Source organism: Canis lupus, chromosome 37, assembly GCF_003254725.2.
Source record: "Canis lupus dingo isolate Sandy chromosome 37, ASM325472v2, whole genome shotgun sequence".
NCBI lineage: Eukaryota > Metazoa > Chordata > Mammalia > Carnivora > Canidae > Canis > Canis lupus.
In genome coordinates, this window is record NC_064279.1 from 859979 (window position 1) to 882874 (window position 22896).

The following is a 22896-nucleotide window of genomic DNA, read 5'->3' on the forward strand; positions in this document are numbered from 1 at the left end:
AAAAAAATCAGATCTCTTTAATCATCTATGTAAAATTATCCAATGGCTTTGTCTAGCTTAGAAGAAAATTTGCTTATTACTTTGGCTAACAGAGGCCTATATATATGATCTGACTCTTACCTATTTCTCTGACCTCATTTGTTACCATCCTTATCCTCCTTATTATTACTCCTTTCTAGTCCAAAAATCACCTTAGGAACATTAGAAGACCTAAGGTAGGCTCCCCTGCCTTTTATGTGCTTAATTTTTTTTTCCACTACATTTATCACTACATGAAATAATATGTTTTGATTGATTTTTTTTAACCTGTTCTCCAATTTGAATGTAAGCTTATATGGGAAAAGATTTGGTTTGTCTTGCTTACGAACTGTAACCACAATACCTAAAACATACCTACACCAGAGTGAGCCCTCAAACATCTATTGAATAAATATTTTTAAAACACTGAAGGGTGGGAAGTGGAGAAAAAAGGCCTGTATTAACAGAACTGCCATCTCTGAAGTCTGTGCAAAAAATGTTAAGCCTTTAATATAAGGGAAAAGGAATATTTTCAACTACCTTAATTTTACAAATTCAGTTGCTTAAAAAAAAGCCTTGAAAAATAAATATGACACTGCTGAGTGAATTTGGAGATTATTTGCAAGAATCTTACATGAAAGAAAAATTTTATTCAAGTATAGATTACTGGTTTAAAAAATACAAGGGAAAAGACAAACATATAAAAGCATTATTATACAACTGATTTCTAAACTCAATAGTTTGGAAATACAAAACAATGATCAATACCCCTAGAAAGTCAGTTTATTGAAATAAATTGATTTTTCAGTTGGTCTGTAACTCTCTTCACTCAGGTTTACAAATACTACTGGATTTTTCAGTTTCATCCCATATCAGAACTTTGTTTTTGACATGTTTTCTTCTCAAAGTATAGTTATTTGTGGCAATTAATGTCAACTATAGGAAGATTCTCTAAGTTACAGGAATTCAATATGGTTGCTGCTTTGGAAACAGTTACCACTTGGGTTAATCTACACCAAGACTAAGACCCATGTAATGAAAGGTAAAACATTAATGGGCAAAATATGGGTATTGAGAGCAGGGCGTCTAAGAAAAGACAATGTTTTCTTATACTGCAGATCTGCTAGAGAAGACTCCATTATTTACTTTGGTATTACTGCTAGAAAAGCAGTTTCTGTTAGACCACAGGTTGGCCGTATAGTTCTCTATTTTATGTTTCTTTTTCTAAACAGCAGCAGACTTTAACAATTAGACTGAACAATCAAATAAACAGACACCTTTAAATTACCATATATCTTAACTGTGAAATAAATTATTTTCTTAATTGGTTTAGCAGCCTTGTGTCTGGAAAGGCAGCAAAACCCATTCTGTTCCAAAATTAGAAGACTGACTCAGAGGCTATTTGTAAGATGCCTGGCTGTCTTCTATCACCAGTCATGAAGGTAGGGCCTCATGAACCCAGTAATTAAATAAATGTAAAATGACCTCATCCATCAATACAATGTTGAACCAGCAAAAGCAAAAAAGTACAATCATAAAGTAGGGATTGGCCTGTATAAAACAAGAGGGAAATATCCTCTTATATGACACAAAAGGAATACATATGGTAATAAAAATTACAATAAACTTATAAAGAGATGATTCTGGTTTACACGCATGTCTGCTTAAACTGAGTGATTGGAAATTTTCTTTTCCTAACATAATGCCCCCTCGTTATAACCTAAGCTGGTCTTAGTGTCTTATAAATCTCTTATTTCCTTGGATTTATCTACTATACCCTCACTTTACAGCCATTTAACTTATAAGCTGGGCCTGCCCAGCCTGCCTGTAAAGCCTCTCTTCAGAAAGATACCACATGCATTAAACAGAGGCATCTTCTAGTAAATATCTGCACTTCAAAACAGCCTATGAAGAACCAGCAACTGGCCCTCCAATGTAAATACTTCTCATTTCACATTTTCACAGAAACAGTGCAGTTTACTAACCACTCCTTATAGAAAACTGAGTAGCTATAAAATTTTTTGTTCCATTTCAAAACACTTCAATACTTGTTAATTCCAAAGATCCGAACACCATGTAGCTGTGGCATTTTAGGAATCAGCACACTCAGGAGGGAAGCTGTGTTTAGGATGAAGTGAGTTGGATCATACTTCGTATAGAAACTTGCCAGAAAATATCTGTAGAAATAAAAATTAAAAATATAAAACATATAACATGTAAAATCTGTAAAAAAAAAAAAAAAAAATTTAAAGGTAAAACAAAGGTCACTGAAACATAAATACCTAAAAGCAGAATCACTTCCGAGCACTAAAACAGTTTTACAGTTTGGGGCCTGAATTAATTTGGGATTAAACATTTTTTTTTCATTTGTTTTTACTGAAGTTCAATTTACCAACATACAGTATAACACCCAGTGTTCATCCCATCAAGTGCCCTTCTCAGTGGCCGTCACCCAGTCACCCCAAACCCCGGCCCACCTCCCCTTTGCAACCCTTTGTTTGTTTCCCAGAGTTAGGAGTCTTTCATGGTTTGTCTCCCTCTCTACTTTTTCCCCACTCAGTTCCCCTCCTTTTCCTTACAGTCCCTTTTACTGTGATTTAAAAATAGTAGTGGAGGCATATATGCACATTTTGCATTTCTGCAACTATGTTGAATGCATTTAAAATAATGTGCTTGTGGGGCGCCTGGGTGGTGCAGTCAGTTGAGCCTCCAACTCTTGGACCAGGTCATGATCTCATAGCATGGAGTCAGCTTGGGATTCTCTCTCCCTCTTCCTCTGCCCCTCCGGCTCATGCACTCTCTCTCAAATAAATAAATCTCAAAAAAAAAAAAAAAAAAAAATAGGAGTATGTTTGCACTTAGCAACCTTTAAAGCAGAGGTCTTCCAAATTAGGGTTCAGACATTTTCTGAAATTTCAGGTATAGTTGTATTTGTGTGTATGTTTCTGAAGAGAAGTTCCAGGTCCAAAACATCTATCATATCCTCAAAGAGTTTTGTGACCCACTAAAAGGTTAGAAGCTACGGCTATAAAGCTGTGAAAAATGGGGTGTTAGTACATTAGTACAACTCAGTATCTTTGAAAGAAAATAAATACTTGATTGCCCTTTTGATATTCTCATTTCCATACTGTAGCTGAACAAGTCGATAACCACTTCAACTGGAAAAAGACACTGTGGTAAAATTCTAGCTGCTTGCTGTAACTGAATGTATGTACACATTCAAAGACATTCAACATCTGAGAATTTGTTTTAACAAACCTAGGCTACCTCTAGGACCATAAATCAAGTCAGAAGGTCTAGTTTTACCCAAGGGTACATCAGAGTGTGGACACATCATCTGGCCACTGAGAGTATCCTAATATCAATAGGATGTAAGACTAAAACATCATACTTCACTGGATCATAACTAAGAAGTTAGTCTGCATATAGGCATTTGTCTAATTAGTACAGTACTTCCTCTAAGTACTGTCAGTAAGTTCTAGGAAGGGGAGAAAAACGTCTTGTGTATTGTGGTTAGAAAAGAACAGCTATTTTCAGGTATGGCTAAAAACATCACAGAGAGCTCTATACAGGATTTTCAGAACCATCCAAAGAGAAATTCTTTAATTTTCCACCAATTTTGCAACTATAACCAGAGAATACTTCTTTTTTTTTTTTTTTTTTTTTTTTTTTTTTTTTTTTCAGAGAATACTTCTTGAGAATAAACCATATTCTTCAATCTTTAGTCTAAACCCTTTCTTCTAGGTTTCATATCCTTGACAACTGTTTTTACACTTCCTTCACTGATACCACTTGCATTTAGTAAGCTCATTTGATTTCCCATAATCATTATGGGCTTAATCTGTAACCTCATATGTTGGAAATAGTCTTATCTTTTTGGAATGGCCTCTCATCACACTGTAGCATATGTCCTCCTTTATTCTTTTAATGAAAATTAACTGTATGTGTAAATTATATGAAAATTACTTGGTTCTTACACAAAAACCTACACAACCCTCCAAGGGGATGCAAAACCAAAGCAGGAATTGTGTAATAGCATTTATTTGCCAGAAAGTATACTGGAAAGAGACCTGTATTAGAAGCTAGAAGTTTAGGGTTTCATCTGGGCTATGGACTCTAACTAGCTGCAAGATCCTGAACAAGGTAATGCATTTGAGCCTGTTTCTTTATCTAAAAATCTGGGATAACATTGCATGCCCCACCTACCTGACAAATGATGATCAAATAAAAAAATGTGAAAGCACTCTGAAAAGTATCAATGCTATATAGATGACTTTAATGCTGTCTCTTCAGTTATATAAGGAATTTAATCACAGAAATTTGAAATCATACCTGTTGGTCAAAAATATATTTTTAGAAATACGGATGTACACAGGTACATCTTAGTTGACTATTTTGTGATAGCTCTTATTGAAAATTCAGGATGTCAGGTTTTTTACATTAATTATAATGCAATCCTCAATATTTTATAGATGAGGAAACCAAGGCTTTCAAAGAAATGGCCAAAAGTCACACAGCTACAAAGCAGTAGAGCTAAAATCCAAATGTAGGGCTGTTTAAATAACTATTATTACTGTTACTGCATTTATCTTTGCTAGATCATACAAATCATTTAGCTTTTGATGTTAATTTTATATAGGGCTGAAACAAAAATTTAAAAAATTTCCTCAAAGTGCTATCAATATAAGAAAAAAGAAACCTACCACTTTATCAATTTATTCTTTTCATTTGAATGTGCCTCCCTTTCTCTGCACATCTGTCTAAAATCTGCCCTCCTTTAAGTCCCAGTTTAAGGAATCCTAATGCCTCCAAGAATTCTTTCCAGTTACTTCAGACTGCACTGATTTTATCATGGATGTGTTACTACATATAAGCTACGTGGTACACAGTGTTTGATAAGATGTATTTAAAACATCTGCTAGGGATCCCTGGGTGGCGCAGCGGTTTGGCGCCTGCCTTTGGCCCAGGGCGCGATCCTGGAGACCCGGGATCGAATCCCACGTCAGGCTCCTGGTGCATGGAGCCTGCTTCTCCCTCTGCGCCTCTCTCTCTCTCTCTCTCTCTCTCTCTCTGTGTGACTATCATAAATAAATAAAAAATATTTAAAAAAAAAATAAAACATCTGCTAGACGTATGCAACTATACTGAGTGTGGAATTCAAAGCAATCTATGTACTTATAAATTTTTTTGCAGAAACAAACCATTTACAAAACCGGAGATAATACAAAGTGGCATAAATAACAGATATGTAATAATATTAATGATGTTCAAAACAGAGCATTATTACTTAAGGTTGGGTGCTAAGGAAAAGACCTCATTGAGGAAGTAGGACTTAAATCTTGAAAAAAGAGTAAAAGAAGGATAAATTAAGAAAGGAGAAGGTATTTCAGGTGGGAGAAATGATTTGAACAAAGGCATAAAAATAGGACTACACATAAGTATCAAGAAGTGCTGCTTAGAAGACCTAGACCAAGTGGGAGTTGGGTGGCAGTAAAATATTCACATAAAGGTAGGAACCATTTTGTGGAGGGCCCTGAATATCAAATAATAGGAGGTAATATAAGGTTAGATGCTTTAAAGATAGATATTATCTAATTTATTTCTTATGACATCATATTGAGCTATGTACTATTAGCTAGAATTTCATTTATGAGCAAACCAAGCAAGCTGGGTGATAAACACAGGATTCATCCCAGGTCTGTTCTACAATGAAAACCTAACTTTTGTTGTTTATAAACTATACAGCAGTCTCTCCCAAGGAGTTTGAACATCTAAAGTGGGGTGGGTGAGGTGTGGGTCAATGAAATTCATCTGAAATTATCCAAATCCTTGTTTAGGGAGATTAATCTGAACATAAGACAAAATAAGATTATGTGTAGAAGTTTCTTATAAGCAACTCAAAAATATGAACTAGAATACATTTTGACCTGTATATCCTACAATGTTTAAATATACTGATGGGCACATTATACTGTCTCCATATATTATTGACTGAAGTAAAACATGGTTTATTACCAGCCTGTCAAAGATTTTGCCTGTATTTTATGCTCTAAGGTAGCTATTTATTGGTAGAAGTTTCAACAAATACTGTTTCTAATTGAAATTCAACATAATAAAAGGACAGCTTCCTCTTATCCAACCTTCTTCATACCTAAGATTTCCATCACTTACAGAATTATTGGAGAAATTGTGAAAAACTTCCGTGAAGATGTAAACTGTACTCCATAGTCCAGTTGTTCCCAGTGAGTTAGAAGCCTTGCTTTACCCTGGTCAGGAGTTTCAAAAGGTGTTCCTTTTACTGCATGCAAAAATACATACATCCCCTGGAAAGCAAACAAGGGGACATATATTCAATATTAACATAAGCAACCAGAATGTAGGGCAAAAACTGCCATCAAAGGTACAATCAGAGTATTCAACCAATAAAGAGGGAAAGGTTTTTTGTTGCTGAGGCAAAAGCCGAGATGCTACCTTGTCAACTAATTCATTCTTGAAGGTTAGTAGAAGCCTATGTGCTTATATGGAATTTAATTGAAAATATTTTCATTTATAGCACAATATTTTGTTAGGATTGTTTACACGTTTGTTCTCTCATTAGCCTGAATACCTCAGGAACAAGGGTTGGTACACAGCAAGTATTAGACATTAAGCCAAGATGACAGTAAGCTGAGGAATGTTTATTCTGTAAGCATAAGGAAACCATTTTCACATGGGCTTTACAGGAGACAATAAAACAGAAATGGAATACTTTTAAATTCTGAGGAGTATGTGTGATCCAAAAAAGTTAATTTCTACTCTAATCCACGCATGTATTAGAATCATTAAAGAGAAAAACCACCTCTCACTATTTCCTTCAAACTACATGTATCTCTAGTGTTTAGAATATTCAGAGTATCAGATATCCTTTTCAGTTAAATAGAATAAAATCTTATCTACCATATATCTTCTATCCCATTATTTTTAATAGGTTTTCTATAAAATTTAGTGATGGATGATTTATACCCCAATCAAAAGAATTGGGGAAAAAATATGTAGCTCATGGTTGGTTGTTAATATTTACTGGCGCAAACTGAAGAAAATTCTCATTCATGTTAAAAGCCAGCCTAAAAATTTCATGAAATATTAATACCTCTATTTTTTTAAAGATTTTTTATTTATTTATTCATAGAGACACAGAGAAAGAGAGAGAGGCAGAGACACAGGCAGAGGGAGAAGCAGGCTCCATGCAGGGAGCCTGACGTGGGACTCAATCCCAGGTCTCCAGGATCACACCCCAGGCTGCAGGCGGCGCTAAACCGCTGCGCCACGGGGGCTGCCCATATTAATACCTCTAAATGTGAAGTATAGCACTGTAAAAATGAATAAAAACAATCACTACAGATTTCTACTGTATGGTTCAGAAAGGCAAAGACAGTATTTTTTCTAACCAGGGATAACAACTAGGTCTGTTTTCTCCCATTTAAAAGCGTTTAGTATGTATTTCACATTTTTAATTGGTTTAATGTTGTCTATCTTCAAAAGGAACTTAAGTTTGGAGTCACGTTAATTGCTACATCAATGGCTGGTAGTTAAGTTTTTAGTGTGGTGGACTAATAAGTCAGAAGTTTGCTTCCCAACATGTTGTCAATTACCTATGCTTTCCTCATGGCCATATACTGTGCTTCAAAATCTCAACCAACTTGAAAACATCTGGGCAAGGGGAGAGGGTGACTCTAAAGTACATTTAATACATCTGCCATTGGAGAAGGGAAATTATGTAACAATACAGACTAATCCAGCAAACATTTATATAGATCTTCAGAGACATGAAAATAAAAAAGACAAATTCTCAATTATAAAACTATGATAAATACATGATAAAAGAATATAGCATGGGAGTTCTATAGCCTCCTAGAAAACGAGATATTTGAGTTTTCCTGGATGAGGAGAAATCAGCCTGCAGGAGAGGATGGAGGGGAAAGTATTAAAAGAGTGGATAAAAAAAAATAAATAAATAAAATAAAATAAAATAAAATAAAATAAAATAGTGGATAAAGAGCTTAAGCCACAGCAAAAAGATGAGGGCAAGATAATTTTCATTATTGTTAGAGCAATACTCATGTTTAGAGATACGTTGAGGTAAGATTGAGTCCTTTTCTTGCCTCTGTACTGTTATCAACTGGTCTTATATGCCATGTAAGGAACTTGTTATTTTACTATGAACAGAATAGAGAATCAAAGAAGAACTTAGAGCATGATTTGAGTATATATGCACTTTGAAAATAATTCTATGCCAAGTTGGAATGGAGAACAGTAGAGGAACATCAAGGAAACCATTTGATCTACTGGAATAATCCACCTGAGAAAAAAAATAAGGGTACAAATTATAGCAATGCCAGTGGGGATCAAGTTGAGAGACAGCAAAGCAGGGCTTTGACTAAATGGATATGGAATACAGAGGAAAAGGAGTTAATCTAAGAGTAGAGTGACCATGTATCCTAGATAGCATGAATGGTCCTGATTTACACCTATTTCCTTAGTTATTATTTAAGCTCCCTTTTACTCTCAAAACAGTATCAGTTTGGATAATTCATTATATGAATTGCTTCACTTTTCACATTCAGCTATCTGGTGTGACATATTGGGCAGACAGTGGTGCCTTTAGATTAGATCAGGAACAAAGTCAGAGTAACAGGTTTTGAGTGGTAAGGGACAGATCAGGAATGAGTTCAATTTATAATTGCTTGGCTTAAGGTGCACGGTAATCTGGCAATATTAATGTGAGCATCATCATTCTACAGATAGAAACTGCAAATATGGACAGATGAAGTAATCTTTAAGAACATACAGCATAAAAAGAGATGGAAGAAAAGAGCCTTGGGGACAGCAGCATCTAGGAGAGGAAAACAAAAGGAAGAATGTGCAAGAAACAGAAAAGGAAAAATCAGGAAAAAAAAAAAAGTGATCCCATGAAAGCCAAAGGAGATTCTAGTAAAGGGATATAATTTTTGTCAAATATTTCAGAGAAATTACTACTTAAAAATAGCCCTATCAAAGTCCATTGCATAAAATGGACTAAATGGACATTCATATATTTTTACCACCACATTATCCTTGTCCTCCTCCAAATTCAAATAATCTTCACAAGATAGGAAATAAATAGTATTAATTAAAGAAGAAAAAAACCTATTTCCCCTGCACTTTCCTGTCTTATTGTTCCAAGTTCTTCATTTTCTGGATATCTTTCAGCAAATATGTAATTAATCTGAATTCAATTAAAAATCAACTAATAGGGGATCCCTGGGTAGCGCAGCGGTTTGGCGCCTGCCTTTGGCCCAGGGCGCGATCCTGGAGACCTGGGATCGAATCCCACATCGGGCTCCCGGTGCATGGAGCCTGCTTCTCCCTCTGCCTGTGTCTCTGCCTCTCTCTCTCTCTGTGACTATCATAAATAAATAAAAATTAAAAAAAAAAAAAAGTTAAAAAAGATTTAAAAAAAAAAATCAACTAATGGATTTCTCGCCCTTTGTTCTGCTGTCATACACTGTTAAGAAAGGTCACTATCAACGGTTTTTTTTTTTTTTTTAAATAGACAATTTTCAAGGCTGCATAACATGGTTAGTAGAATCAACTGAACCTCTGATACTTTGTAGAGCTATCCTATAATACAAAAGAACCACAGGCAACATGAAAAAGCTAAGGCACCATAAGATCCTCAATCACACAAGATATGATTAAGCTCAAAATTTCTATACTGAAGAAGGAAAGCATACTTACACAATTTAGAAAGGACTGAAGTTGTTTAAACAAGGATTGAAATCAAAGATGGTTATTAATCAAAACCCATAATTATTTCTGAAGCATTCTGGTTAATCAATATATAACAGTAGCTTGAATTAGTATCTTGTAATTTTTGCTACAATGACCTACTATTTTCTAGATTCCATAAAGCCAAAAGGAAGAAAAAAAAAGTGTTACTTAGGAAAAAAGGCCCAATGTTTAAATATGAAGTATTAATAGAAAAAAAAATCATCTCCCAGATTAGAAGTCTTCAAAATTGTCACATAATTTAAAAATCACTGAACTGTACTATGTCAGCAAATTTTATATTACATAGACTATGAATTATATCTATATAATAAAACTGTTAAACTAAGTCACATGTTTTTCTTTATAACATAAAGCTGTAACCTTTTAAAAATTGTTTCAATATATGTAACATAAAATGCACCACTTTAATCATTTTTTGGTGTACAGTTCAGTGGTCTTAAGTACATTCACATTGTCACACAACTGTCACCACCATCCATTTCTAGAACTCTTTTCCTCTTGCAAACCTAAACTGTACCCATTAAACAGTAACTCTCTATTTCTTCCTCCCTGAGTCCCTAACAGGCACTAAACTTTGTAAGTGCTTAGTATAAAATGAAATTCTTACCAGATTATGTATAACATTCGTTAAGGTCCAAGCAACTGGAACACTGAAGAAGGGAATACTGAGTAGGACAATATGAAGTAAGCCAACTCCTAACCCGTATGTCAGCCACATACCCCGGCTGTTCATTACACGGGTATTTGGATTCACCTCGCTGTGAGCAACTCCAACATTCATGTTTGCTCTGTAGGAAAGAAAGGAAGTGAAACAACAATGATAGAACTGGGAACCTAAACACTCTTTATTCTGACAAAGTGAGTGTTACTAGGATCATTCTCTAGTTGTTCTGAAATAGAACACACTCACCAAAATATGCTATTTGCAGATGCTGATGAAGGTAATAAATAATCCTTAACATCTGACTTCATGGTAAGATGGACAAGACTTATTTTTATGGTTCTTATTGAAAAAATAAATTAAAATCCCTTTCTTAAAGCTTGTGTTCTACCATGTTAAGTTTTTCATGAATCAGGGACAGGAAAACTCACACTCAAAGGGAAAACCTACATTTTCTTCTATCATGAAACCAAAGTGAAAGCTGAGGAGCTAAACGTACTAACAGAATAAACTAACCTATATATATATTTTTTTCTAACCTATATTTTTTAAAAAAAAGCAAAGATGCAGCATTATTTACAACAGCCCAGATAGAGAAACAACCCAAGTGTCCACCCACAGATGAATGGATAAAGGTGTGTGTGTGGGGGGGGGGGGGGGAGTATGCGGATACATATGTGGAACAGAATATTACTTAGCCATAAAAAAGAATGAAATCTTGTCATCTGCGACAGAGTGAATGGACCTGGACAGAACTTTAAGTTGTATCAGAAAAACAAATACCATATGGTTCCACTAATGTGTGGAATTTAAGAAACGAAGAAAAAGATGAAAATACACTCTTACATACATACAGAGAACAAACTGGTGGTGGTTGCCAGAGGGGAGGCTGGTGGAGGGGATGGGTGAAATCAATAACGGGGATTAATACTGTTATCCTGACGAGCTCGGAGAAATGTACGGAATTGCTGAATCCTCGTATTGCACACCTGATATTAATATGTTTGCTAAGTATACTTGAATCAAAGTCAAAAAAGGCAAAGTGGACCCAGCCAGTGAACTGTGAGTGGCCAGCCTCTGCCACCCAATGTCACGTCTCCCAACAGTGGCTGGGTTCAAATCACTGCTTTTTAAATAACCGAGCCTGGGGGGAACATGGGAGGGACATCTACGTGGTCAAGGGATACGGTTTGTCTCTCAATCTCGTGACACGATAAGGTTAAAACAGTCTTTCTTCCTTTAACCCGTCAACTCCCCTAAAACTGGTTTTTTCCCCCCTAAGTGTTCCCGTTTATGGGATTCAGACGACACCACCGCCAAAACGGGTATCCGTTCCCGCCGCAATGCTGGCCTTTCCTCGGTTGTGAGAGGCCCTCGAACAAAGTGCCAGCGACCGGGGAACACCGGTCATCCCGGAGAAGCCGGCGGCGAGGCCGGGGGCAGCCAGGGCACGTGGGGGACGCGCACGAACGGTCTCCCCTGGAAATACGCGCATCGCTTCGACCGGAGACGCGGCATTAAGAGAGTTTCTCGTAACCGCGTCCAACAAGTGTTTCCGGGGTGAGTGCCCCAGGCCGCCCGGGATCGAACGCGCGCCGCGGCGCCCGGCGGTCACGGCCGCTGACGCCAACGCGCAAGCCTCTGAACGCCGCTCGGCGTCACGCCGGTGTGCCCAGGCCGTGGCTTCGCCCGGAGATGCCGCGGCCCGACGCTTCTCCGGCTCCTCGCCGGCTGCCGAGAAAGCTGCCCGGCTTCTAGGCTCCAACTCTTCCCTCCCAGCTGGAGGCCAGGCGGTGCGGCTCCGCGGCCCCCGGGGCCCGCCGCTTCCCCCAGCCGCCCCCACGCGCGCCCGGCCCACTCACCCGGAGGCCGGCCGGCACCGGAGCAGCCCCGCGGCGGCGGCGGCGTCCCCCGAGGCCCACCCAGCGGCGGGCGGAAGCGCGGCGGGCCCAGCGCGCCGCCCGGGCATTGGCTGCGGGCCGCGCGCAGCGCACGTTCCCCGGCGGGGGGTGGGACTAAGCGCCGCGCGCCGGGGGCGGGGTCTGGGCGGGGCCTCACGGCGGCCGCAGGGGGCGGGGCCCAGGGCCCAGGGGGCGGGGCTCAGGGGGGCACAGCCGGGGTCGCCGAGTCGCCGGAGGGTCGCCGCCCGCCCGCGCGGGCCACAAGGTAGCGTCGCGGCCTCCCCGGCCGCCGTCCCGGCGCCCTGGCGCTCGCGGCAGCCCCTCCCGTCGGCCTGTCCGCTGCGGCGTGAGCGCGCCGCCGGCGGGCGAGAAGCCGACGGAGCCCGGCTGTGGGCGCGCGCGGGTCGCGGGCTCCGGGCTCCGGGCAGGCCGCGCCGCGTCCTCCCGCCGCAGCGGGGCCAACCGTGCCGCTGCCCGCCTCCCAGAAGCCGTGGGCCGGGCGGGCCGCCCTCCGGAAGTGAGGCCTTGCTGCGCGGCGGAGGGCCGTCGGGGAGTCCGGGGCCCGGGGGTCGCAGGGCGGCGCACGCGGTCCCGCTCTCGGCGCCGAAGCGCCTTTCCCGGTGGCTGCGCGGTGCCTGCTTGTCCCCAGGGACCGCGGGCGGCCGACTCCGCGGACGGTGCCCTTCAGGTGCGCCCCGCCCCCCGGGAAGCGGTCGCGGACGTTCCGGCGCTTGGGCCGCGTGGCCCGCCGTGCGCGTGCGGAGGACGCTGCTGTGCCCGGGCCCGGCGGAGGGCGGCAGCCGGCGACGGCACGTGGTGGCCCCGCGTAGGGAAGACGCATCCGCGCTTGAGGTTGGGGGCCCCGGGGCCGAGCGGCGTCCCGGGGCCGGTGCCGGCGGGAGGAGACGCCGCGGCCCTCGGCGGGCAGCCCCGAGGCGCCGGGGTCGCTGGCCTGCGCGTGGGGCCGGGCAGGCGGCGTCTCCGGGCGGCGGCCGTGCGGGTCTCACTAGCTTTGGGATCCTCCGCCTCTTGGTCTCGAGCCTGTAACACCCGGAAGTCCCGTTTGTGGCGGAGGCCGACGCGGCGCGGGGAGTCCGAAGGGCTTCGGCCCCCGGCGTGAGGCAGCAGCCGCGGGGACGGGAGCTCGGGCAGGAGCCGGGGCGCGTGTGAGGCGGGGTCCTGCAGGGCGTTCCAGGGCCGGCACCTGAAGGGCCCCTGAGGATGAGGAGGCAAGGCCGGGCGGGGGCGGGCGAGGCGGCGGGAGCGGGCCGCGAAGCGAGGGGGCCGCGGTGATCGGAATGATCGGATGAGGAGGGCCCTGCCGCGGGTGGCTTAGGCCTGAGCCCGCGTCACGGACACAGACGGGCCGCACCACGAGGAGCTAGAGGTGCGGCTTCGGCGGGGCTGCTGCCAAGGACGACGCAGGTGTTTGCTCCTAGTCACTAGAAGAGCAGAATGAAGCAAAGGCACGGGGATGGCAGCAGGAAGAAAGTCTGGTTTATAAACGTTTGTTTTTAAGTAGCCTTGACGGCGATTGTGAGAAATGCAAATTTTAGTGTGGGAAGACCGAGATCTCTTGGTGGATTGATGGACTGATTTTTTCTTTTAAGATTTTATATATTTATTTATGAGAGACACAGAGGGAGACAGAGGCAGAGACACAGGCAGAGGGAGAAGCAGGCTCCATTCCCTGCAGGGAGCCCGACGTGGGACTCATCCTGGGTCTCCAGGGTCACGCCCTGAGCCGAAGGCAGGGGCTAACCGCTGAGCCACCCAAGCATCCCAAGATTGATTGATTTTTAAAGATTTTCTTCATTTATTGGAGACAGAGAGATTGACACAAGCAGGGGGGAAGGGCAGAGGGAGAGGGAGAAGCAGACCGCCTGCTGAGCAGGGAGCCCCATGCGGGCTTGATCCCGGGACCCTGCCATCGTGACTTGAGCCGAAGGCGGTCCCTTCTGACTGAGCCACCCTGGCACCCCGGGGATATAGATTAGACTAGTTTGACTTCAGAAAGAAAGGGGGGGCGGGGAGAGAAAGAAAAAGAGAAGATAATCATTGGGGTAATAGGGTGGAGGGAAGATTTTATTTTTGCTTTGAAGGTCAAGATGCCTGAGGGGGACTGGTTAAACAAGATGAAAGGTCTTAAGAGAGGAGACCTTGACCTGGGAGTTAGGGGAAAAAGTGTGGGCAGAGGCGCAAACGTTTTAAGAAACCAGAGGACATGGGGGTTGGAGGAGGTAGGAGGTATGTGAACGTAGAGTTTGTGCTGCGGTCTGCCTTGACCTCAGAATGGGGACAAAATTGGGGATTTGAGGGAAATACAGGAGATTTTGGAAAAGAGATTATAGAGAATGAGGCAAAAATGTTGAGGGTAATGAGATTGTCTGGAAAGAGTAAAAGGTGAGATGATGCTGGGTTTCTGCTCCAAAGTTTGATCGGTGTTTTCCTTAGATCTTGGCATTCTCAAAGACAGAAAACCTCTTGAATCTAAGCCTGGTCTGATTCCAGGCCATGGGTTAACTGCTGGGGTGGTGGGGATTAGAAGGTGGGTGGGGAGCCTGTTCATTTTGGAGTTTAGAGGAACCTGGTGTGGGCCAAGTATTCTGGGATCTTTAACATGTGTATGCCGTGTTATATAATAAGTTATGTTCAGGGGCCCCTGGGGGGCTCAGCGGTTGAGCATCTGCCTTCTGCCCAGGGCGAGACCCCGGGGTCCTGGGATCGAGTGCCTCGTCAGGCTCCCTGCAGGGAACCTGCTTCTCCCTCTGTCTGTGTCTCTGCCTCTCTGTGTGTGTCCCTCATGAATGAATAAATAAAACCTTAGAAAAAAAGACATTATAATTCATCAAAAACATATAGATGACTAATGTTTGAGATTGCCATTAAGGTTTATGGCTGCCTGATATTTTCCACGTCCCAAGGGGGCAGCACCACTTGGTCATTCCTACCCTGGTGGGTCATGTATTATACTCATTGGAGTTTAATAGTATAATGTTTTTCTTACTCTTCTTTATTACCATAGTATGATTTACCAGCTAACCTCTCTGTGCCTCAATCTTACAAAATGGAAGTGATAATGCCACCTACTTTAAAGAATATTATAAGAAATAAATGATTTAATACTATGTGTGCTTATAGGAGAGCCTAGCATAGTGGGGAGCTCATTAATGTGAGCTACAGTTGATTATTGTTGTCACTATCAGATCTGTTAGGAATGTTTAACAATTTTATTTTTTCAACTTAATTTTATCTTTAGCTACCCTACTAAAAGCTAGAATGAAACAGTTGCCTGCAGCAACAGTGCGCCTCCTTTCAAGCTCTCAGATAATCACTTCAGTGGTCAGTGTGGTAAAAGAGCTCCTTGAAAACTCTTTGGATGCAGGTGCCACAAGCATAGATGTTAAACTGGTGAGTGTCCCTAAGAAGCCAAATACCTTTAAAGCAAAAAAGGGCTGGGCAAATGATTTCTTCTTATAACTATTACCTTTCTCTTCTTTTTTTGTATTAGTAAATTATTTTTAGGATATTGCATTTTTTGTTGTAAGAGTAAATTCTTAAAAATAAATTTTAATCTAGATCTGCACTACAGTAACACTAAAGGAAAATTTAAAAGCAAACTTATTCTTTAGGACTCCATCATATAAAACGTGAATCTAATTTGTTATTATTTTCTACTAATTATTCTTGGTTATTCATATTTACTTGCCTTATGCTCATTTGCATTTTGTCTTTTCCATCTAATCTAATTTCAAAACTATATCCCTGGTTGGCTCATAGTTTTCACATTAAAAAAAATCTTAAATGATGTATATTAAGTCATTGAGTTAATATGATTTATGACATTTAATGATAGTTTGTTACAGTTAGCTTGCATGTCTACCTTCCTTATTATAAACTACTAGCTTGTAGTGGTAAGGTCTATATTTTTTAATTTTTGTGTCCTCCATACCTACCCAGTACCTGGTACATAAATGGTGAGTAAATTGAGTGAATATAGGAATACACTTTTTTGTAATCTCCTAATTATCAGATATTTTCATTTAGTATTACAGCATTAGAAATAATAATGATAAAAATTGTTGTAGGAAAGAAACCCTTTTCACGTATATACACAAATACAGTTTATATATAAAATGCACGTATTTGCATATATATACATTCATTTGTGGTTGCAATTGTTCCTTATAAAAACTCTTAATTACTACTATACTTCTTTTTTTCTTTTACAATAATTAAGGTTCTGATAACTTGCCCAAAGTCCTATAATTAGTAATTAGTAGTGAATCTGAGATTAGAGTTCAGGTCTTTCTGTTTCTAAAACCTATTCAAGATCTTTGCTCTGTGCTAGTGGGGTTTTTTGTTTTGTTTTGTTTTACTTTGTTTTGTTTTTTCCTGATAAGGAAACAATTACAGAAAGCTTTTATTTGTTCAAAGTAACCAGTGCTATAGATGCAAAAAACCCCAACTCCTCCAACACTACTTCAAAACAAACATATCAAACTTGATTTTCATTAGAATATTATTTCTAATGAAATATTATTTCTTCACACCAACAAATCAAAAAACAAAGATATATATATATATTATATATATATATATATAAAACAACACAAACAATTGTTGAGCTTCATCTTTTGGACAAGAATGCCAAGTTAGTCTCTCTTCATAAAACGCAATTACAATTTGAGGACACTTCATATTTGCCTCTTTTGCCAGCACCGAGTCTGCCTCATCTGAATCTTTCCATTTCATGAGAAACATTAATTCTCCACTGCTGTCCATGGCACCAATTATTCGTTCAGGATCAAGACTTCTGGCAAAGCCTCTTGTTTTATCAGCAGCATCTCTTTTCTTCTTTGATTTGCTATCATCAGATTCACTGTCAGATAAAGATTTTCTGTTAGTACCATCTTTTTCTTTACCAGCTTTTTGGGAATTAAGAAATGCTTCAATTAACTCTGGACAATCTAAATTTTCTTCAGGTTCCCAAGTACTGTCAGCGTCTGTAAATCCCTTCCACTTCAGGAAATACTCCACCTTCCCATTCACTACACAGTGGTCCAGTACTTTTTCTACCACAAATTTTTCAAGCTCCGCCTCTTCTACTTTTTTTCTTTCCATTCTGTGTCTTTCCCATTTTTTGCAATGTAGTTTTACTGAGGGCCATTTTTTATTGCAGACTTGAAGAGCTATTATTCACCACCTTCAAGCTACCCCGGGTCCTGGGTCTCTATGCTAGTGGTTCTAATAACATTTGGGTGCATCAGAACACTTTATTAAAGTGTTTATTAAAACAGTTACCAGGCCCTAGAATATCAGATTTTATTTGGGGCCCAAGAATTTGCATTTGTAACAGGTTTCTAGTTAATGCTGAGAACTGCTGTTCTATACCACATGAATGCTGTATTTGTTCAAAAAAAAATATACATCTGGCCCTTGAACAACACAGGTTTGGATGGACTGCATGAATCCATTTTGACATGGGTTTTTTTTGTTTGTTTGTTTGTTTGTTTTTGGTAAATATAGTACAAGTACTATAAATGTATTTTCTCTTTCATAGGAGTTCTTAATAACTTTATTTTAAAATGTAATTTATTGTAAGAATGTAGTATATTAATATATATAATATACACAATATGTGTTAGATGACTTTTTTTGTTATTGCTAAGGTTTCTAGTCAATAGAAAGCTTATTAAGAGCTTACCTCATGTCATAGATACAACTCGATAACACTCAACGTCAGTGTAAATAACCCAGAAAAGACCTGAAGTCTGGCAAAACAAACTCCATAGCTAAAGATAAAGAAAAGGCCACATGAAGGAGTAGAAAAGGCAGAAATGCATTCGGGAGTGAAACAAACCATGATGGTCCATGGAGGGGAGAAAGCTGCAGGCATGGAGAGAGGAGAGAAAGACTGTATCACATTTGGGAACCTGCACAGGGAAGGTAAATCATCATAATATTTGGCTTTGAAAGCCAGAGGGATTGAATTTGATGAATTCTTAAAGCAAGCAGGTTTTGAAGCCTGGAATTTTAAAAATCAGCAGGCTCCATTCTGGGAGAACCTGGAGGGCAGGCAATAGGAAGCTGAATCCCCACCCTTAAAGAGAGCACAACAAATAGCCCTCAGTTACAGCTTAGAAGCAGCAGTTTGAAAATGGGAGGGAGAGTACTAGTTTCAGAGTGTGTCCTAGAGTGCAGGGATCACTGAGGGACTCCTCCAAGGAAAAAGGAGTGAGAAGACACCATTCCTCTCCCATACCCCTGCCAGCATGAACACACAGCCACCCTATAAGAATTAGCCACTGACATTTTCTTATACCAAGGCCCACCCCCCAACCCCTAACACCACACTTCCATATATCCACCCTTCCCACTTACGTATGACTCAGTCCCAGCGTTTCAAGTCCACTCTGCCATCCTATGCATTTTGTGGGGCCCAATTCGGCAATGGCAGCAGGTCTCATTTTGCAGCAGACCAGCACTCATTAAAACTGCATGCCCACCCCAGCCAGGGACCAAACATCGCCCGTAGTAGACAGAGTTTCTGCAGAGCACTGCAGTGAAGGAAGAAGTGGCCAGGACACAATAGCAGGGTGCATGCAACACATATAGGAGATACCCCCTGAAGTGCCAGGTTTTGGTGAACAGGGGATGCTGCACTACTGATGCAGCATACTGATGCTGATAGGACTTCTCCTTCACAAGACTGGGACTTTCAAAAGCAGGACACGTAGATGACTTGCCAAACATACAGAAACAGAGAATTAGACACAATGAGGAGGCATATATCCTGTCTCCAAATGAAATAACAGGGCCAACCACAGCAAGAAACCTAAGAGAAACATAAAAGTAATATTAAAGTAATGACCATAAAGACACTCCCTGGACTTGAGAAAAGAGTGGAGCACATCAGTGAGATTAAGGATCTCACTGATCAAAGAGATGAAAAAGAACCATGTATGAAGAACACAGTAAATGAAATTAAAAATACATTAGATCTTAATCTAATGATTAAATCGAATTAAATAAATTAAATTAATTAAGTTATTTAAAATAATTTTATTAATTTAAATTAATTAATTATTAAATTAATAATTAATTAATTATTTAAATTGAATTTAAATAAATAAAAGAAAAGTGCACTAGATGGAGTAATAGCAGGCTAGAGGATGCAGAGGAGGAAATTAGCAAACTGGAACACAGATTAATGGGAAGTAATCAAGCTGAATGAGTGAGAGAAAAAAAACTACAGAATGAGAACAGACTTAGGGAACTCAGCAACTCCCATGAAGCATAATAACATTTGTATTATAGGGATCCCAGAAGAAGAAGACGGAGAGAAGGGGGAAGAAAATTTATTTAAAGAAATAATAGCTGAAAATGTTCGTTCCTTCCTTCTAAGGAAGGAAGCAGAGATCTATATCCAAGAGGCACAGAGATGCCCCAACAAAATCAACCCAAGGAAGCACACACCAAGACATGTAATAATTAGAGTGGCAGAAAGTAGTGATAAAGAGAATTTTAAGAGCAGTGAGAGAAGACTGTTAAATATGAAGGAAACCCCATAAGGCTATCAAGGGATCTTTCAGCAGGAACTTTGCTGGCCAAAAGGGAGTAACGCAATATATTCAAAGTCCTAAAGAGAAAAAATGTGCAGCCAAGAATATTCTATCCATCAAGGAGATCATGTAGAATAGAAGGAGAGATGGTTTCCCAGACAAACAAAAACTAAAGGAGTTCTTGACCACTAAACCAGCCCTGTAAGAAAAATTAAAGGGAACTCTTCAAGTGGAAAGGAAAGAGCAAAAGTGGGAGTAAAAGTAGAAAGCACTAAAGCAGTAAAAATAAGTGTATCTGTAAAAATCAGTCAAGGGATTTACAAAAGGAAGTAAAATATAACACCAAATACCTATATGGTAGGGAGAGAAGTAAAGAATGGCTTGAAACTTAATTATCCACTTAATATAGACTGCTATATGTGGAGGATGTTATATACAGACTAAATGGTAACCATAAATCAAAAACCAGTAATAGATACACAAAAAATAAAGAAATCCCAGAATATCATTAAAGCCAGCATACCTGGAAAGAGAGCAAGAAGAAAGGGCCAGAGAAGAGCCATAAAAACAACCACAAAACAAGTACCAAAATAGCAATAAAGACATAGCAGTAATTATTATTCTGAAGGTAAATGGACTAAATGCTCCAATCAAAAGACATAGGGTAATGGAATGGATAAAAAAACTGAAACTCTCTTGAACACAGGGATGCCTGGGTGGCTCAGTGGTTGAGCGCCTGCCTTCAGCCCAGGGCGTGATCCTGGAGTCCAGGGATCAAATCCCACGTCAGGCTCCCTACATGGAGCCTGCTTCTCCCTCTGCCTGTGTCTCTGCCCCTCTCTCTCTCTCTCTCTCTCTCTCATGAATAAATAAAATCTTAAAAAAAAAAGACTCATCTATGATGTCTACAAGAGACTCATTTCAGACCTGAAAACACCTGCAGATTGAAGGTGGGGGATAGAGAAACATTTTTCATACAAATGTATAGCACAAGAAAGCTGGGGTAGCAATACTTATATTGGACAAAACAGATTTTAAAACAAAGGCCATAACAAGAGGCACAAAGGACACTATGTAATCGTAAGGGGACAATCCACCCAGAAGACAATAATTATAAATAATTTTGAGAGCACCCAGATGCATAAAACAGTTGATAATAAACAGAAAGGAACAAAACAATTATACAGTAATAGTAGGGAACTAAATCCCATTTACATCAGTGAACAGGTAATCCAAACAGAATCTACAAGGAAATAGTGGCTTTGAATGACATGTTGGACCAGATGGATTTAACAGATATATGTGGAATATTCCACCCTAAGACAGAATACACATTCTTTTGAAGTGCACATGGATCGTTCTCCAGAATAGAGCACATATTAGGCCACAGAACAAGTCTCAACAAATTGACAGAGATCAGTCATACTCTGCATCTTTTCTGAGCATAATGTAATGAAACTACATAGCAATCACAAGAAATAATCTGGAAAGAGCCCAAATACATGGAAATTAAATAATAGGCTACCAAGCAATGAACGGATCAACCAAGAAATCAAACAAGGAATTAAAAAATATATGGAGACAAATGAAAATGCAGTACAAAATTTTGGGGATGCAGCAAAAATGAACCTAAGAGAGGTTTGTTGTTTTTAAGGTTTTATTTATTCTGAATGAAAGAAATTGAAGGTGATACAAGGAAATGGAAAGACATTCCATGCTCCTGGGTTGGGAGAACAAATATTGTTAAAATATCTATGCTACCTGAAGCCATCTACAGATTTAATGCGATCCCTGTCAAAATACCAACAGCATTTTACGCAGAACTAGAAAAAATAATCTAAATTTATATGGAACCATTAAAGACCATGAAATAACGAAAGCAAACTTGAAAAAGAAAAAACTGGAGGTATCACAATTCCAGACTTCAAGTTACATTATAAGCTATAGTAATTAAGCTATTCATGAGAGACACAGGCAGAGGCAGAGGGCGAAGCAGGCTCCATGCAGGGAGCCCAACGTGGGACTTGATCCTGGATCCCGGGATCACACCCTGAGCCGAAGGCAGATGCTCAACTGCTGAGCCACCCAGGTGTCCTTAAGAGAGAAGTTTATAGCAATACAGGCCCATCTCAAGCAAGAAAATATCAAATACCCTAACCTTACACCAAAAGGAGCTAGAGAAAGAACAAATTCAAAACCAAGAGAAAGGAAATAATAAAAGCTAGAGCAGAAATAAATGACATAGAAACTAAAAAATTAATAGATCAGTGAAACCAGGAGCTGGTTTTTTAGAAAAGATCAACAAAAGTGTTGAACCTGTAGTCAGACTCATTAAAAAAGGACTGAAATGAAATCACAAACGAAAGAAAAGAAATAACACCACCACAGAAATAAAAAAGGATTATCTGAGAATATTATGGAAAAGTTAAATGCCAACAAGTTTGACTACTTAGAAGAGATGGATAAATTCCTAGAAAGATATAAACTACCAAAAACTGAAACAGGAAGATAGAGAAAATTTGAACAGACTGATTATCAGCAACAAAATTGAATCAGTAATCAAAAAAAATTCCCAACATTAAAAAAAATTACGAATTTTAACAAACATTAAGGATAATATTACGAGGAGTTCAGACCTATTGTTCTCAAACTATTCTACAAAATAGAAGGGGAAGGAAAATTTTCAAATTCATTCTATGAGGCCAGCATTACCCTGATATCAAAGCCAGATAAAGACACCACAATTAAAGAGAACTCAGACCAATATCTCTGATGAACATTGATACAAAAATTCTCAACAGAAGATTAGCAAACTAAACCCAATAATACATTAAAAAATCATTCATGATGATCAAGTGAGATTCATTTCTGAGTTGCAAAAGCTTTTCAATATTTGCAAATCAGTCAACATGATACATCAATAAGAGGATATAAACCATAT

General features: G+C 40.0%; 2 protein-coding genes and 1 pseudogene across 23 annotated transcripts in view; 1 reads left to right on the plus strand and 2 right to left on the minus strand.

Annotated features, from left to right (window-relative positions):
- Nucleotides 1-22896, plus strand: part of PMS1 (PMS1 homolog 1, mismatch repair system component) — a 206473-nt gene that overhangs the window by 6316 nt on the left and 177261 nt on the right. For 3 of the 20 annotated variants that reach the window (XM_049106518.1, XM_049106522.1, XM_049106524.1), the window contains exons 1-2: nucleotides 11777-12049; nucleotides 15650-15801. In XM_049106518.1, the coding sequence (XP_048962475.1) occupies nucleotides 15670-15801 (132 nt within the window). In that variant the 5' untranslated portion in view covers nucleotides 11777-12049; nucleotides 15650-15669. The other 17 variants (XR_007408808.1, XM_049106525.1, XM_049106526.1 and 14 more) reach the window with 12 other exon arrangements.
- ORMDL1 (ORMDL sphingolipid biosynthesis regulator 1) lies at nucleotides 649-12508 on the minus strand. 3 transcript variants are annotated; one of them, XR_004812468.2, is made up of 5 exons: nucleotides 12352-12508; nucleotides 10436-10616; nucleotides 6190-6341; nucleotides 4225-4350; nucleotides 1975-2195 (listed from the first exon to the last, which is right to left on the minus strand). XR_004812468.2 is itself a non-coding variant. In XM_025442183.3 (4 exons), exons 1-4 carry the CDS (start codon nucleotides 12456-12458, stop codon nucleotides 2060-2062), a joined length of 576 nt encoding a protein of 191 aa, XP_025297968.2. In that variant the 5' UTR covers nucleotides 12459-12507; the 3' UTR covers nucleotides 649-2059. The 3 variants fall into 3 exon arrangements, 2 of the variants coding, with proteins under 2 accessions (XP_025297968.2, XP_025297970.1); XM_025442183.3 differs by lacking the exon at nucleotides 4225-4350 and having other exon boundaries at nucleotides 649-2195; nucleotides 12352-12507; XM_025442185.3 differs by lacking the exons at nucleotides 4225-4350; nucleotides 12352-12508 and adding an exon at nucleotides 10739-11700 and having other exon boundaries at nucleotides 649-2195.
- Nucleotides 16936-17575, minus strand: LOC112656743 (chromobox protein homolog 3-like; annotated as a pseudogene).